The 16,069-nt window shown below is 34.4% G+C and overlaps 1 protein-coding gene and 3 pseudogenes across 1 annotated transcript; all 4 read left to right on the forward strand.

Annotated features, from left to right (window-relative positions):
- The first annotated feature begins 1,684 nt into the window (after nt 1–1,684).
- Nucleotides 1,685–2,691, forward strand: LOC127172376 (trace amine-associated receptor 13c-like; annotated as a pseudogene).
- A 1,614-nt stretch (nt 2,692–4,305) lies between these two features.
- On the forward strand, nt 4,306–5,315 carry LOC127172377 (trace amine-associated receptor 13c-like; annotated as a pseudogene).
- Nucleotides 5,316–7,580: 2,265 nt separating this feature from the next.
- Nucleotides 7,581–8,609, forward strand: LOC127171869 (trace amine-associated receptor 13c-like). The gene has a single exon (XM_051120805.1). The coding sequence runs from the start codon at nt 7,581–7,583 to the stop codon at nt 8,607–8,609; it is 1,029 nt and encodes a 342-aa protein (XP_050976762.1).
- Nucleotides 8,610–10,481: 1,872 nt separating this feature from the next.
- LOC127171866 (trace amine-associated receptor 13c-like) lies at nt 10,482–11,543 on the forward strand (annotated as a pseudogene).
- The last annotated feature ends 4,526 nt before the right edge of the window (nt 11,544–16,069 follow it).

Consider the following 16,069-nt stretch of genomic DNA (forward strand, 5'->3'; position numbering starts at 1 on the left):
TTACAGCTACACAAATTCCATGGCCAGGAACGCAGTGGAATATTCTGGTCTGCTTTTTAGGTTTGGTGCCAGTATATTGCAGAAATTCAAAAAAAGACTAATAGGTCATATGCCTAACAATAAATATTCAATAATGTGAGTCCACCAAAGAGTTTTTAGTTGAAAAAATGTCAGGCGCTCCTCTTAAAATGACCTGCTGATGGCGCTTGAAAACGCTTTGGTGGCACAGCGTTTTTCCAGCTGAGTTGCTATAATTTGAAATATCCATGGCGGTAACGTATAGTATCTAGCATCTAATTTTTAAGAATTTTACTAAATTTAACCAGTAATGTTGACTTCTCCATTGTTGTAGGCAGTCATTGTACAAGCGGATGGTTGGTCTGTGTTTGTCCAGCCCCTCCTCTATTTGTGGCTGGGTAAAAATTCATTCTGTTCATGTTTCATGAATGAGGTCCGTTAAAATTTAAGTAGTTAATGAATTTTGTAATGTGAATGTTTGAATTTTTAATGTAAAGAGTATTTAGAGAGATTTTGGCCTGTTCTTTTCAGTGATTCAATCACAAGTGGTCAGCCAAGACACATTACCGTTCATACCTAATAATAACATGAGTTTCAAAATGTCTCTCAAATAACCAATTGTATTTGGATTTTTACAGAGACACTCCTGTTATTTTGTCTCAGTCTACAGTACTTTAATGGGTGTGATGAGTGTGGCACACAAATATTTTTAAATGAACAAACCCATGTTACGTGGCTTACGAGTAAGTGGGAAAGGAATTTAATAAAAGGTATGTAGGGATCTGTAATTTTGATTTTAATCTGTCTTCAGATAGATCACATAAAAGTAACACTTTTTTGGAGTTCAAGTAGTCCAACAAAAAGAACCGGTTCAAAAGAATAATTTGTTTGGGAATTTGACATCATTCTGGACAGTTTGCCTGAGGCTCTGGATTACAGGTATGTTGTAAATGATGTTCAGTTTCTTTGACAGACAGATTGTTTCGATTCTTCATAAATAATCAGCAGCCATGGGTATTCATTTTATGTTCCCTGATATGATGATTTATATTTAAATGAAGGTAAATAAATTGAGAGCAAAAATCTTGATTTATTGTGCAGCCCTTTATGTTAGTGTAAAGGATATTATTTATTATTTTTTGACCCCACATAGAAAATGAATAGGGACTGCACTGTAATTTATCATTTTTTCCACAATGCACTTCCATAATTAAAAAAAATTATGAAATTTTTAGCTTTTAGCAGAAGGAAATTCTTTTGTGAGCCATTTTTACGGTGAGCTTTAAAGGAACAGTTCAACATTGTCATCATTTACTCACATTCATGTTGTTTCAAACCTGTCCTTCCTTTTGTGCAATACAATAGAAGATATTGGTCTATGTCTGCAAGTATGATGAAAATACACTGTGGTCAATACGTCAATGTTCTTGGACTTCACTGTGCATATAGCATCAAGTAAAAGCAACATTTTTTATCCTATGCCTTATTTTTGGGCTCTTGTGCACAGCAATTTGACTACCAAGTTTGGAATTATTAAAAGAAAGTTATTACATCATGCAGCATCAGAGTGGGTGGTAGATGGGCTGTTCAGTCTGATCCAGACACTTTATAAATGAAAGGACCATAAGGAAAGCAGATCAAACTCCTAACAGGAGGAGACTCACTGATGGCCTATGAGACAGAGGATCGTGAGACTCAATACTGCTTTCCTGCCATCAACTCATCGTGTATCAAGGAAAAACGCTCAAGTCATGAATACATTATCATGTATGTGTTTTTTTCATTGCTGTCAGCATGGACTGTGTTTCTAAACCTGCTGGTGATCATCTCCATCTCTCACTTCAAGAAGCTTCACACTCCAACCAACCTGATCATTCTCTGGCTGTGGCCGACATGCTTGTTGGACTTATTGTGATGCCTGTGGATGCCATCAAACTGATTGAGACATGTTGGTACTTTGGAGATGCATTCTGTCATGCGTTTATGATAATCATGGGACTGCTTATCTCAACGTCTATCTGTAATTTAATTTTAATTGCTGTTGATCGTTATGTGGCTGTTTGTCACCCTTTACAGTACCCACAGAAAATAACCACGACAAGAACTTTAGTATGTGTCTGTCTGTGCTGGTTTTTTTCCTCGACGTACAATATTGGCTATCTAATTAGTGGCAGATATTTTGAAGCTTCCCAAAAACCAGATGTGTGTTATGGAAAGTGCTATTTAGTAATAAGTTTTTCATGGACATTCACTGACTTGTTCTTTTCCTTTATGTTACCTTGTACTATAATCATAACTTTGTATTTGAGGGTATTTTATGTTGCACATCAGCAAGTGAAAGTTATAAACGCTCTGATGAAGAGTGGTAAATGTGAAACGGAAGGTTCAGTGAAGAGGAAATCTGAGAGCAAAGCTGCTCTGACATTAGGAATCATTGTGACAGGTTATCTGCTTTGCTATATTCCCTACTACATATTATCTGTAACAGGGACTGCTATAATCTCTTCTGCCACAATGACATTTCTAATATGGACTTTGTATGTTAACTCTGGTCTGAATCCTCTTATCTATGCTTTATTCTATCGCTGGTTTAAAATATCAGTTAAACACATCTTAACATTGAAAATATTCAAGCCAGCATCCTCTCTTGTGGACATTTTTACAGATTGTTAATGATTAGTAATGATAATATTTGATAAAGCACAAACTTTAATGCTAACATACAATTCTAAAGTTTTAGATTGAGTGTTAAACTGGATGTGGAGACATTGTCAGAAGAAATAAACCAGTAAATAAATCATCTGGTGTGTGTTTCCCCTCCTGTGTTCTTGTCATGGCCTTATTTTTTATTTGATAATTTTTAACATTGAAACATGTTGATGGTTTAATTTTGTTTAATGTTTATTCATTGTGTATTTATAAGTAATGTTTATTATATATGGATCTGGACAGTCATAGCCACACTGTAATCAACCATGTGATCACTGAGAATGCAGTGGAGACATTCTCTTTTACTGTGCCTACAGTCATCAATATTCATGATAAATGCATTAGGGAGTGTGTGGCTTTATATGTATCTGTTTAATTATATTTATGAAGTTTTCAATTTTAATCACATTTTTAATTCAATATTATTAAAGTAGGTTTTGACACTGCTGTATTACCGGTCATTTAGAATTGAGTTTTGTAAGTTAAATTAGTTTATATGAAGGTCAGCATGGTGATTAATTTATTGAAACAATTAATTTTATTGTTTATAATAATTTATATTTTACATAACATTTTGACAGAAATATAATATTGAAAAGATATTTTGAGCTGCCAATCCTACTCCTACCTCTAAACTTAACCATAACAAGTTTTTTTTATAAATGTGTACAGTTGTAAAAACAAACAAACAAACAAACAGACAAGTGTAATCACAAAAATGTTAGAAACCGTGCCAAATGTAGTCCAAATGATAATGTGTTGCAGTCCTAGTCTGCTCTGGCAAAATACAATAGATTTGTGTGCAGTACTGAGCAGAATTTAAGTTGTTGTGACTCAAAATATTATACTGATCCATTCCATGAATGCACACATTTCCCATTTACATCACTCCGTTTATGGATGCTGGTGACAATGGAAATGAAGACTGTTAAATAAATAGGCCTAAATTTGGATCTGTTCATCACAGTTATGTGAATTCTGAAGATTTGGTTTAGAGTGCATAAATAATTTATTACTTTTAGAATTTTATATTTTTTTTTTTGTATTATATGGTTCTATTTTCAGTCACAGCATAGTCCTATACAAAGAAAATGCCTTTTGTGTCCCACGGCAAACAAAATAATATTACATGATAAATAATGGTTAAATGATTACAGAAAATATATTAATTTTAAGACAAGACACTACAGGTGAATAGGGTAAAAAAATATTATCATTCTTTCCCAGTTGATTGATTACATTGTGTTTTTTTTTTTTATATTTTATTTAAAAATGCATTTTCTATGGAAATATGCATAGGAATAAGGCTGAAATATGTAAATGGTATGTAAGTGCTGCTGAAGTGGTTATTTCTGGCTCTGTGTAAAAGCAAAAACATTTTTAGTCCTGTGCCTTATTTTTGGGCTCTTGTGGACAGCAATTTGACTACCAAGTTTAGAATTATTAAAAAAGTAATTACATCATGCAGCGTCAGAGTGGGTGGTAGATGGGTTGTTCAGTCTGATCCAGACACTTTATAAATGAAAGGAACGTAAGGAAAGCAGAACAAACTCCTAACAGGAGGAGGAGACTCACTCATGGCCTATGAGACAGAGGATCCTGAGACTCAATACTGCTTTCCTACCATCAACTCATCATGTATCAAGGAAAAACGCTCAAGTCATGAATATATTATCATGTATGTGTTTTTTTCATTGCTGTCAGCATGGACTGTGTTTCTGAATCTGCTGGTGATCATCTCCATCTCTCACTTCAAGAAGCTTCACACTCCAACCAACCTGATCATTCTCTCTCTGGCTGTGGCCGACATGCTTGTTGGACTTATTGTGATGCCTGTGGATGCCATCAAACTGATTGAGACATGTTGGTACTTTGGAGACACCTTCTGTGATGTGTTTATGATAATTATGGGACTGCTTGTCTCAACGTCTATCTGTAATTTAATTTTAATTGCTGTTGATCGTTATGTGGCTGTTTGTCACCCTTTACAGTACCCACAGAAAATAACCACGACTAGAACTTTAATATGCATCTGTCTCTGCTGGTTTTTCTCCTCAACGTACAATATTGGCTATTTAATTAGTGGCAGATATTTTGAAGCTTCCCAAAGACCAGATGTGTGCTTTGGAAAGTGCTATTTAGTAATAGGTTTTTCATGGACATTAATTGACTTGTTATTTTTCTTCTTGTTACCTTGTACTATAATCATAACTTTATATTTGAGGGTATTTTATGTTGCACATCAGCAGGTGAAAGTTATAAACGCTCTGATGAAGAGTGGTAAATGTGAAACGGAAGGTTCAATGAAGAGGAAATCTGAGAGCAAAGCTGCTCTGACATTAGGAATCGTTGTGATAGGTTATCTGCTTTGCTATATTCCCTACTACATATTGTCTGTAACAGGGACTGGTATAATCCCTTTTGCCACAGTGACATTTCTAATATGGACTTTGTATGTTAACTCTGGTCTGAATCCTCTTATCTATGCTTTATTCTACCGCTGGTTTAAAATATCAGTTAAACACATTTTAACGTTGAAAATATTCAAGCCAGCTTCCTCTCTTGTGGACATTTTTATAGATTGTTAATGATTATTAAGGATAATATTTGATAAAGCATGAACTCTAATGCTAGCATGCAATTCTAAAATCTTAGATTGAGTGTTAAACTGGATGTGGAGACATTATTTTTTTGATTCACCCCCCCCGTGTTCTTGTCATGGCCTTATTTTTTATTTGGCTAAGATCATTTTTAACATTGAAACATGTTGATCAGTCATTGTCATCAGTATTCATGTTAAATGCATTACAGAGTGTGTGAATTTATATATCTGTTTAATTATGTTTATGAAGTTTTTAATTTTAATCAGATTTTTAATTCAATATTATTGAAGTAGGTTTTGACACTGCTGTATTACCAGTCATTTAGAATTATGTTTTGTAAGTTAAAATAGTTTATATAAAGGTCAGTTTGGTGATTAATTTATTGGAACAATTCATTTTTTGTTTGAAGTCATTTATATTTATATAACGTTTATATTTTGATAAAAATATAAAATTGAAAAGATATTTTCAGCTGCCAATGCTACTCCTTCCTTTAAATTTAACCATAACTATTTTTTATAAATGTGTACAGTTGTAAAAAAAAAAAACAAACAAACACACAAAAAAACATAACAGACAGACAAGTGGGATCACAAAAATGTCAAAAACGGTGCCAAAAGTAGCCCAAATGATAATGTGTTGCAGTCCTTGGCCGCTCTGGCAAAATACAATAGATTTGTGTGAGGTACAGAGTAGAATTGAAGTTGTTATGGTTCAAAATATTATACCAGTTTTGTATTATATGGTTCTGTTGTCAGTCATAGCATAGGCCTATACAAAGAAAATGTCTTTTGTGTCCCACGGCAAAAAAAAAAAAAAATATTACACAAGTAATGGTTAAACGATTACAGAAAAGATATTAATTTTAAGACAAGACACTACAGGTGAATAGGGTAAAAAAATCATATCTTCCCGATTGATTGATTACATTCAGTTTTTTTTATTTGCATACATTTCCAAAACAGAAATTTGAACGCTGGATAAAGACAAATTTCATTGACGTATTTGATTTTGTTGACATATTAGAGTTTGTTTACAGAGAGGATTTTAGATATCTCTTTTTATTTCTCCATAAATCAATATGAACAATCTCAACTGTAAAAGCCTTCAGAAAAAGGATAGGAACAAGACTGAAATATGTAAGTTGTATGTAAGCACTGCTAAAGTGATTATTTCTGACATTATTTCTGTGCATTTGAAAAAAAGCCTTTTTGAGAAAATGGCTTTAAAGATTTGTACTGAAATTGAAATCCACAGACATACTCTTTCCACAGATGTACTCTTTCCACAGATGTACTCTTTCACTAGCAAAACAACCCTTTAGAAAAAGCCAAATAGCCCAAAATCTCAGAATTGACATGCATGAAAAACCTGCCTGTAGTTTCACATCTTAAGGATTTAAAGTATAGTCTTGTTTAAAATGGACATTGATTGTAGGCTTTTGTCTTCAGTCATATGACAAGTGTCGCAATGCAGTATCAGTGTACAAGGCCTTTATGCATTATGTAAACATGGAAATGTCTTTTCACTGTGGCACTTTCAAGCACATTACACAGAAAGACAGTGAATCTTGGCAACAAATTAATCAGTTGCATGACCAAAAAAAGACAGGCTTCTTGTTAACACTGCACTGTTTTCTTAATTAAAATGCAACAATTTACAGGTAGATGCAAATGTCTAAAGTGTTATTCCTGTTTTAACCACAAGATGGAAACATACTTATGCTAAACCCAGCTCCTTATAGCCCCAGGTGTCATCAGGTGCGCTGTTGAAGTGAAGGCTGCTCCAAAAGACACCTTAATTATTCTCTCAAAAAATGCTTAATTTTAGCCAAATTGTATCACATATATCCTTCAAAGAGAGGGGGAATCCCAGAGTGTATTGAGACTAGCATTAAAAATGTTGATATCAAATATTCAATTCAATACTGAAAAGGATCAATACAAAATCAGTTGATTCAGTTCAGTGTAATTAAAACTATTTTAGGGATATCTGTGTGTAATTCTTTTGAAATCAGTTTTGAGTTGACTCTACTTCACCCTATGATGTTCCCTGACAGGTATATCAGCTATCTATAAATCACACTATTTATGTGCAAATGCATCTCAAATGTAATTGAAACCATTTTTGTCATTTATATTTGTGACAAGAATTACAAGGCCCTGAATTTATTGAAAGAAAACTATGCTATTATTCAGCATTGGATTGGGCGGTACATGGGTGGTCCAGTCTGATCCAGACACTGTATAAATGAAAGGACACAAAAGAGAGCAGAACAAGCTCCTAACAGAAGGAGACTCACTCATGGCCTATGAGACAGAGGATCATGAGACTCAATACTGCTTTCCTGCCATCAACTCATCGTGTATCAAGGAAAAACGCTCCAGTCATGAATACCATATAATGTATGTGTTTTTTTCATTGCTGTCGGCATGGACTGTGTTTCTGAATCTGCTGGTGATCATCTCCATCTCTCACTTCAAGAAGCTTCACACTCCAACCAACCTGATCATTCTCTCTCTGGCTGTGGCCGACATGCTTATTGGACTTATTGTTATGCCTGTGGATGCTATTAAACTGATTGAGACGTGTTGGTACTTTGGAGACACGTTGTGTGAAGTGTTTATGATAATCATGGGACTGCTTGGCTCAACGTCGCTTAGTAATTTGGTTTTAATTGCTGTTGATCGTTACATGGCTGTGTGTCACCCTTTACAGTATCCACAGAAAATAACCACAACAAAAGCTTTAATAAGTGTCTGTGTCTGCTGGTTTTGCTCCTCAACCTACAATTTAGGGTATTTAATTAGCAGAAGACATTCGGACACTTTACAAACACCAGACATGTGTTATGGAAGGTGCTATTTAATAATAAGTTTTTCATGGATGATAACTAACCTGTTTTTTTCCTTCTTGCTTCCTTGTAGCCTGATAATAACTTTGTATTTGAGGATATTTTATGTTGCACATCAGCAAGTGAAAGTTATAAATTCTCTGATGAAGGGTGGTAAATTTGTGAAAGAAGGTTCAGTGAAGAGGAAATCTGAGAGAAAAGCTGCTCTGACATTAGGAATCATTGTGGTAGTTTCTCTAACTGGTACTGCTGTAATCTCTTCTGCCACAATGACTTTTCTACTGTGGATTTTGTATATTAGCTGTGGTCTGAATCCTCTGATCTATGCTTTATTTTACCGCTGGTTTAAACTATCAGTTAAACACATCCTAACTTTTAAAATATTTGAGTCCGCATCCTCTCTCATGGATATTTTTAGCGATTAAAAATTATACTGGGGTGGGGGTTGAATTATTGTTTTGTTTTGTTTTTTGTATATATTTTTTTCTCTCTGATAAGGAGCTAACTCTGATACCAATATATAGCTCTTTAGGCTTAGTTTATAAAATGATTGTGGCCACAGTGTAAATTTAATGTAAAGTATTTCATATATTATGTAATCAGTTTTAGTTGAACAATTGCAAATAGGCTTTCATGGCATAAAATAAAACAATACTTAAAAAATAAACACTTTATTTCAAGCAGAATATTGAAATGAAGGATTATCTTTTAATGTGTAAATGCAAATGTGACAATTTATATAAAAATGTGCATTTAAAATGTAATGAGGAATTTCAACCAGTAGAACACCAGGTCTTTTGTCAAATCTGGGTTTACATGTAGGCTGCGTCCATCAGCTGGAAAATGCTACCTTCAGAGTATGCATTCTAGTGTAGGAGGGCATCAAGGCATGTCCAAATTCAGTCAGCTTCACATCTTCCAGCTTTCTGCACTTTTGATGTTATTTCTAGTGAGAAATAAGTATCTTGGTAATTAAATATTTGCTTAGTTATCACCAAAGCTTGTTCTGATTTGCTGTAGATCATGAAACCATTACGCTGCCTCAGAATCATGTCCGAAAGCAGTTTTGTGACTGAAGAACGCTGTTTGTCTGTCATGTAGAGCTGTAGAGCTTTCTAAATCAGTAGATTGTATGTACATCACGATATTTATATGTAAATGGATGGTATATTTGATTTAAACTCACTTTCACTTATGTATTATTGATATTAGTGACAAGCATTACAACCCCCCATTACAGACTGTGTTGTGATCAGTTGCCATGAATTGTGGCCTGTGCTGACTGTGCACACAGTCAGGATATGTAAGAGAGGTGTCACCGGGATCATATACAGATCCCACTCCTCATCTTTCTTTCCTACTTTCCTGTGTGTATGCAATGCCAAAAATGGCACAAGACAGTTTTATAAAATGTCTTTTTTTACATAAATAAATCTGTAATACACAAATTCTGTATAGCAGAAGAATGTCTCATGAAGCATAATAAAAAACAGAAGACATATAATTGAGTTGACAACTGAACAAATCAAGCCAATTTTAGATTGGGTTAAGCTAATTATAGGATTACTGAAGCCAGTAGCCACTGACATTCATTTATATGAAGTCATGCCTACTTTATTTTAGCATTTCTCCTCACCATCTCTCACTCGCAGCTAGCTTGCATGGATTAATTGTTCACCTCAAGACTACTAATGTGCACTATCAAAGTTTGATTTCATGTGGACTTTAAACTGTACTGTACTGTACCGAAGCAAAAAGTTATAAGTGTAATATCTTGTTTTAACCAGAAGAGGGAGATAGATATTTTTGTGTTATAGATTATATATTGACATGTTCAAGTCAAATTGAAATCAGTTGGTGATTCCCCTTTACTTTTTTTGAGGAGCATTTTATGGCATGCAAAAAATGCACTAAATAAATCCCTCATGAGGTTTGATGACAGCTGTCTATATAGTCTGTTACATATAAATTTAGGTTAGGTGGTTGTTGTTGCATTTGCCATTTATATTAGTGACAAGCATTACGGGGCCTTACTATAGTCTGGACTTGTTTGTGACTGCTGATGCACCTACAGCATCTGTGACAAGTCACTGTTCCTTTGTTATACTGACACTTTTTGGTCTGGATAATCACAAAAACCTTTTTTTTTTTTCAATTTCTCAGTGTTTTATGTGTCTCTTATGCACAACAATTTGACTTCCCGAGTTTTAAATTATTAAAAGAATGTAATTACATCATTATGCAGCTTCAGAGTGGGCGGTAGATGGGTCGGTCAATCTGATCCATACACTGTATAAATGAAAGGACCGTAAGGAGATCAAAACAAACCCCTAACAGGAGGAGACTTGCTCATGGCCTATGAGATGGAGGATCATGAGACTCAATACTGCTTTCCTGCCATCAACTCATCATGTATCAAGGGAAAACGCTCCAGGCATGAATACAATATCATGTATGTTTTTTTTTCATTGTTGTCAGCATGGACTGTGTTTCTGAATCTGCTGGTGATCATCTCCATCTCTCACTTTAAGAAGCTTCACACTCCAACCAACCTGATCATTCTCTCTCTGGCTGTGGCCGACATGCTTATTGGACTGATTGTGATGCCCGTAGAAGCCATCAAGCTGATTGAGACGTGCTGGTACTTTGGAGACGCTTTTTGTAATGTGTTTATGATAATCATGGGACTGCTCGGCTCAACATCTTTTAGTAATTTAGTTTTAATTGCCTTTGATCGTTATGTGGCTGTGTGTCACCCTTTACTGTACCCACAGAAAATAACCACAACAAAAGCTTTAGTAAGTGTTTGTGTCTGCTGGTTTTGTTCCTCAACCTACAATATTGGCTATCTAATTAGTGGCAGATATTTTGAAAGTTCACAAAGAGCAGATATATGTTATGGAAAGTGCTATTTAGTAACAAGTTTTTCATGGACATTCACTGACTTGTTCTTTTCCTTTTTTTTACCTTGTACACTGATTATCACTTTATATTTAAGGATATTTTATGTTGCACGTAGGCAAGTGAAAGTTATAAATTCTCTGGTGAAGGGTGCTAAATGTGGAATTGAAGGTTCAGTGAAGAGGAAATCTGAGAGCAAAGCTGCTCTGACATTAGGAAAGATTGTGACAATTTATCTGCTTTGCTATATTCCATATTATATATTTTCTGTAACAGGGACTACTATAATCTCTTCTGCGACAATGACATTTCTAATGTGGACTTTGTATGTCAGTTGTGGTCTGAATCCTCTCATCTATGCTTTATTTTACCGTTGGTTTAAAATATCAGTTAAATATATCTTAACTTTTAAAATATTACAGTCATCATCCTCGCTCATAGATATTTTTACAGATTAATAATATTTGTTATGTTTGCTGTTGAAGGGGAGTGTACTGATTATAAAATCTATAAAAGCTTTGATAATTCTTTTGTCTTAGTTTATAAAAGTGATTTTGGTCACATTAATTAATTGGAAAAAATATGTGAAATATTTTTTACATAGTTTGTTTTTGGTGTCAGTAATATATCAGTCTGGACTAAAACAGACACCGCCACTGTGTAAATGATGTCATCACTGAGTTTACAGCAGAGGTAACACGATTTTAAAAATAAACACTTTATTTCAAACAAAATACTGAAATTAAGGGTTATATTTAATGTGTGAATATAAATGCAGCAATTTAGATTCAAAAATACATTTAAAATGTAATATCCATTTTCACTGTACATGTAGACATGTTTGTCCACAAGCTCACTGTAATATCCCCATTCACCTAAAATATGTCAGCAGCATCAAGGCAGCTTGTTAAAGTATCATGTTATTAGTTTAGAAACATGGTGTCATGAGTTTTTGCGCATTTAGATTGAGAAACACTTAAAACCTTATTTGTGTATATATAAATATACACACTTAGTCATTTCGGAAATGTCTACAGTTATTTACTGTATATCACCCAGTTTACTACAGTAAATAACTGTAATTCCCTTTGCATCATGGGAATTTTCTGTGACGTCAGACACCACATAAAGAGACTTACTGTATTTTTAAAAATTACTCCTTTCAATTAACAAACAACTTTGTCAGCTTATTAAATTAAAATTACTTTAAAGGTGCCCAAAAATGCATTGATGTAATATTTTAAATTGCTCTCTGATATCTACATATAAGGGATGTGGCTTAGGTAAGGGCAAAAATTCTCCAGAAACGGTTTTACGTGTCCATTTACAACTGTAGTATTTGTCCCTAGAATGAAATGGTCTGTTGTTACCTTATTTGGAATGGTCATGAATAATAATGATGAGCTCTGCTCTGCATTGACGAGCTAAAATTAATATCCGATGATAAAAAGTATGACGAAATTTATGTTGTGTCTTCATTAACAAGGCAAGATGGGATGAGAATGTTATTTGAGGACTACCGGACATTCAAAAAATATTCTATAGGCTAACTGTCCTCTTTCAAAATGTGCGTCTCTGTCATTAGGTTGCAACTGGATAAGGGGAAGTTTGCATGTCTAGTGTCAGTATGGCAGCCGCAATGGAAAGATACCAAAACGCGAACTAGCGATGTGAAAGAATGGCCTCGGCACCTAAAGGGTTAGGGATAAGGTCAAAGGGACCTTAAAGTGATAATTCACCCAAAAATGAAAATTGTCATAATTTATTCAAGTTTTCCCAAATTTAATCCTTGATTCAAATTTATCATAAGCTTAATTGATTTGGTCTAAAAAGAGAAGAATTAATGATTAATTTTGTTTGATGACTACTTAAAAAAAAAAAAAAAAAAAAGTACATGAGTATAAAGTAGCTTATGTACTGTCGCACATTTTCGAATTTCTTGTGTGTGAAACACACTTGGCCATAAAGCTCTTTCTGATTCGGAAGCTGGAGGGCGCCACATATGCTTTATAGCAGAGGTAGTAGTACTGACGACACTTCAGGAATCTCTAATACAGTTATCGCTGTAGCTGAATAAAATGCAGATAGAGGAATTTTAACTGAGGAAACTTGAAGACAATAAACATACTATTGCTACAATATATGGTTTGTCTGTGTTCTTCAAGCAATCTTGGGTATTTTTTATAAGGATAAATATATTTATAATGCAATGCTAATCGACATAGCCTTTATCATACTATAAAATAGTATGATTTCAGCCTCATTTTGTGATATGAAACCACTGCCGATCACAAAAGGTTATTTCAAACATTTGACTATTATGAAGTTAATGTTTAGAAAAAGCATGCCAATAAATTATATCTTTGTTGGACAACAGGTTTGTAAACAGGCTCATACACATGCAAAAATGCATCACACATGTGCTACTAGTACAGTTTACGTTATTCAAGGCTTAGACCGTTTTTTGTCGCACTGCACAGTTTTGACCAAACCACTTTCAGGAGCTCCTCATTTAGCGATATAATAGTTTCACGTCCACCTTCAGTATTTCACTATGTGCTGTCGCACATTGAAATATGTCAACAACTAGACTTTATCATTATCACGGGAAGACTAATTCTAATCGTGGGGAAAGAAATTTTACCAAACGATAACATATCGCCCATCCCTAATGACTTTTTGTCGACTAAAACTAGACTAAAACTTGAAAGACTCAAATGTCTAAAATGTGACTAAGACTATTAAGCATTTTCGTCTGAAGATAAAGAATATGACTAAATCAAAAATGCCTGTAAAAATTAACACTGCTGTGTTGCCAATAAAGTTACTGTAAAAATCCCTTTTGAAATGTCTAACAGTGTACATGCATAGAGGTATATATTTAAGAAATGTATGTAATTGTACATATGTAATTACAACAGATGGAGAGCAAATACTAATATTAGCATCAAGCTACATAACACAATTTCTGAGATTTAATATACATTATTAATCAAAACTCCCTTTAAACCAGCACTGACTGTCTAAACCTACTATTTATAGCCTTTTAAAAGCAGCTTATCGCTGCATCTGCTTAGCATTTCTTGTGTAGAAATCATTTATTGTTATGAAAAATCAAACAGTGTCAACTCACGGCCCCACAAAACTGTGGGCCCTATGCACTGTGCACTCATGTGGTTGTGATCAGCTATGTGACTTGATCTACCTTTATGAGACTGAAAAATAGTCAATCAAAAATATCAGTGTTTTTGGACTTCATTCTGACACCTGTTGGTGTGAATATAGCATCAGGTAAAAGCAAATGTTTTCATGTCTCTCATTTTTGTCACTTATGCACAGCAATTTGGAATTTCACTTCCAAGGTTGAAACCCTTGGTAGAAAATAATTGTCATTGTTCAGCATCATAGTGGGCGGTAGATGGGTTGGTCAGTCTGATCCAAACACTGTCTAAATAATAGAACAATAAGGAGAACAGAATTCCTAACAGGAGGAGACTCACTCATGGCCTATGAGACAGAGGATCGTGAGACTCAATACTGCTTTCCTGCCATTAACTCATCATGTATCAAGGGAAAACAATCCAGACATGAATACAATATCATTTATGTGTTTTTTTTTTTCATTGCTGTCAGCATAGACTGTGTTTCTGAATCTGGTGGTGATCATCTCCATCTCTCACTTCAAGAAGCTTCACACTCCAACCAACCTGATCATTCTCTCTCTGGCTGTGACTGACATGCTTATCGGACTAATTGTACTGCCCATAGAGGCCATAAAGCTGATTGAGACATGTTGGTACTTTGAAGACACTTACTGTGGACTGTTTACAGTTATCCTTGGTTTGCTTCTTTCTGCATCTCTTAGTAATTTAGTTTTAATTACTATTGACAAACACTACAATAATCTCTTCTGCCACAATAATGTTTCTTTTATGGACTGTGTATGTTAACTCCAGCCTGAATCCTTTCATCGATGCTTTATTTTACAGCTGGTTTAAAATATCTGTTAAATATATCTAAACTCTTAAAATATTTCTAGCAGCTTCCTCTCTCACTGACATTTTTACAGAGTATAATCAGAGCATGTAATAAATTGTAGTTGTTGTATGGTTTCATTTGATTTGATTTATTTATTTTGTTTAATTTATTTATAATGTTTAATCTTTTACGGCATAAGTCCTAGTCCTGTGTTTGTTCTTTTTACTATTTTTCTCTTGTCATGGCTTTGTTGTTTATATAATAGACCAGAGGTCCCCAACCACCGGGTCGCGACCCACTACCGGGCCGTGCATACGTTCTGGGGATATAGATATGGTGCTCTGTTATTTATTGTGAGTAAATGATTGTTCTAATTATTCCGTACTTTCGTTGTATGCAATTGATATGGAGTAACAATTTGAAGATTTCATGTTAAATTAGTAAATAAAAGATTGCTCTGATCTGTCATATAATCTAGGGCTTAAACCGATCGCAGTTGAAATGTGATAGTACGAACCAGGTCCGGTTCCCACCGTTCGGCATGTGATTTGCAGATTAATTTGCCAATTTACACGTTCAAGCTATTTAAAAGCACAATAAGAAGAAACGAAACAGAACTCATTTCGTTATTTATGCTCTGTTCTTGCACACACCCAAAGCGCACACATGCATAGAGACGTGTTTCAGACAGCGCTGCATACTGAGTTGATTCCTCTTTCATGTTACTAGCTGTCACTTGCCCTTGTACAACATAAAATATCTTCAAATACACAGTAATGATCACAACACAAGGAATTAGAAAGAATAAAATCAAATCAGTAAATCTCCAAGCAGGATTAAGCATAATGATACACTGACCATAACACAATCGTTTGTGTGCGATATTAAAATATCCATTATTAATTACATTCTTAATATTGTAAACTGAACAGCAAAACCAGCAGAGACAGATGCTTATTAATGTTTTAGTTGTGGTTATGTTCTGTGGGTACAGTAAAGGGTTACA

Source organism: Labeo rohita, chromosome 10, assembly GCF_022985175.1.
Source record: "Labeo rohita strain BAU-BD-2019 chromosome 10, IGBB_LRoh.1.0, whole genome shotgun sequence".
Classification (NCBI taxonomy): Eukaryota; Metazoa; Chordata; class Actinopteri; order Cypriniformes; family Cyprinidae; genus Labeo; species Labeo rohita.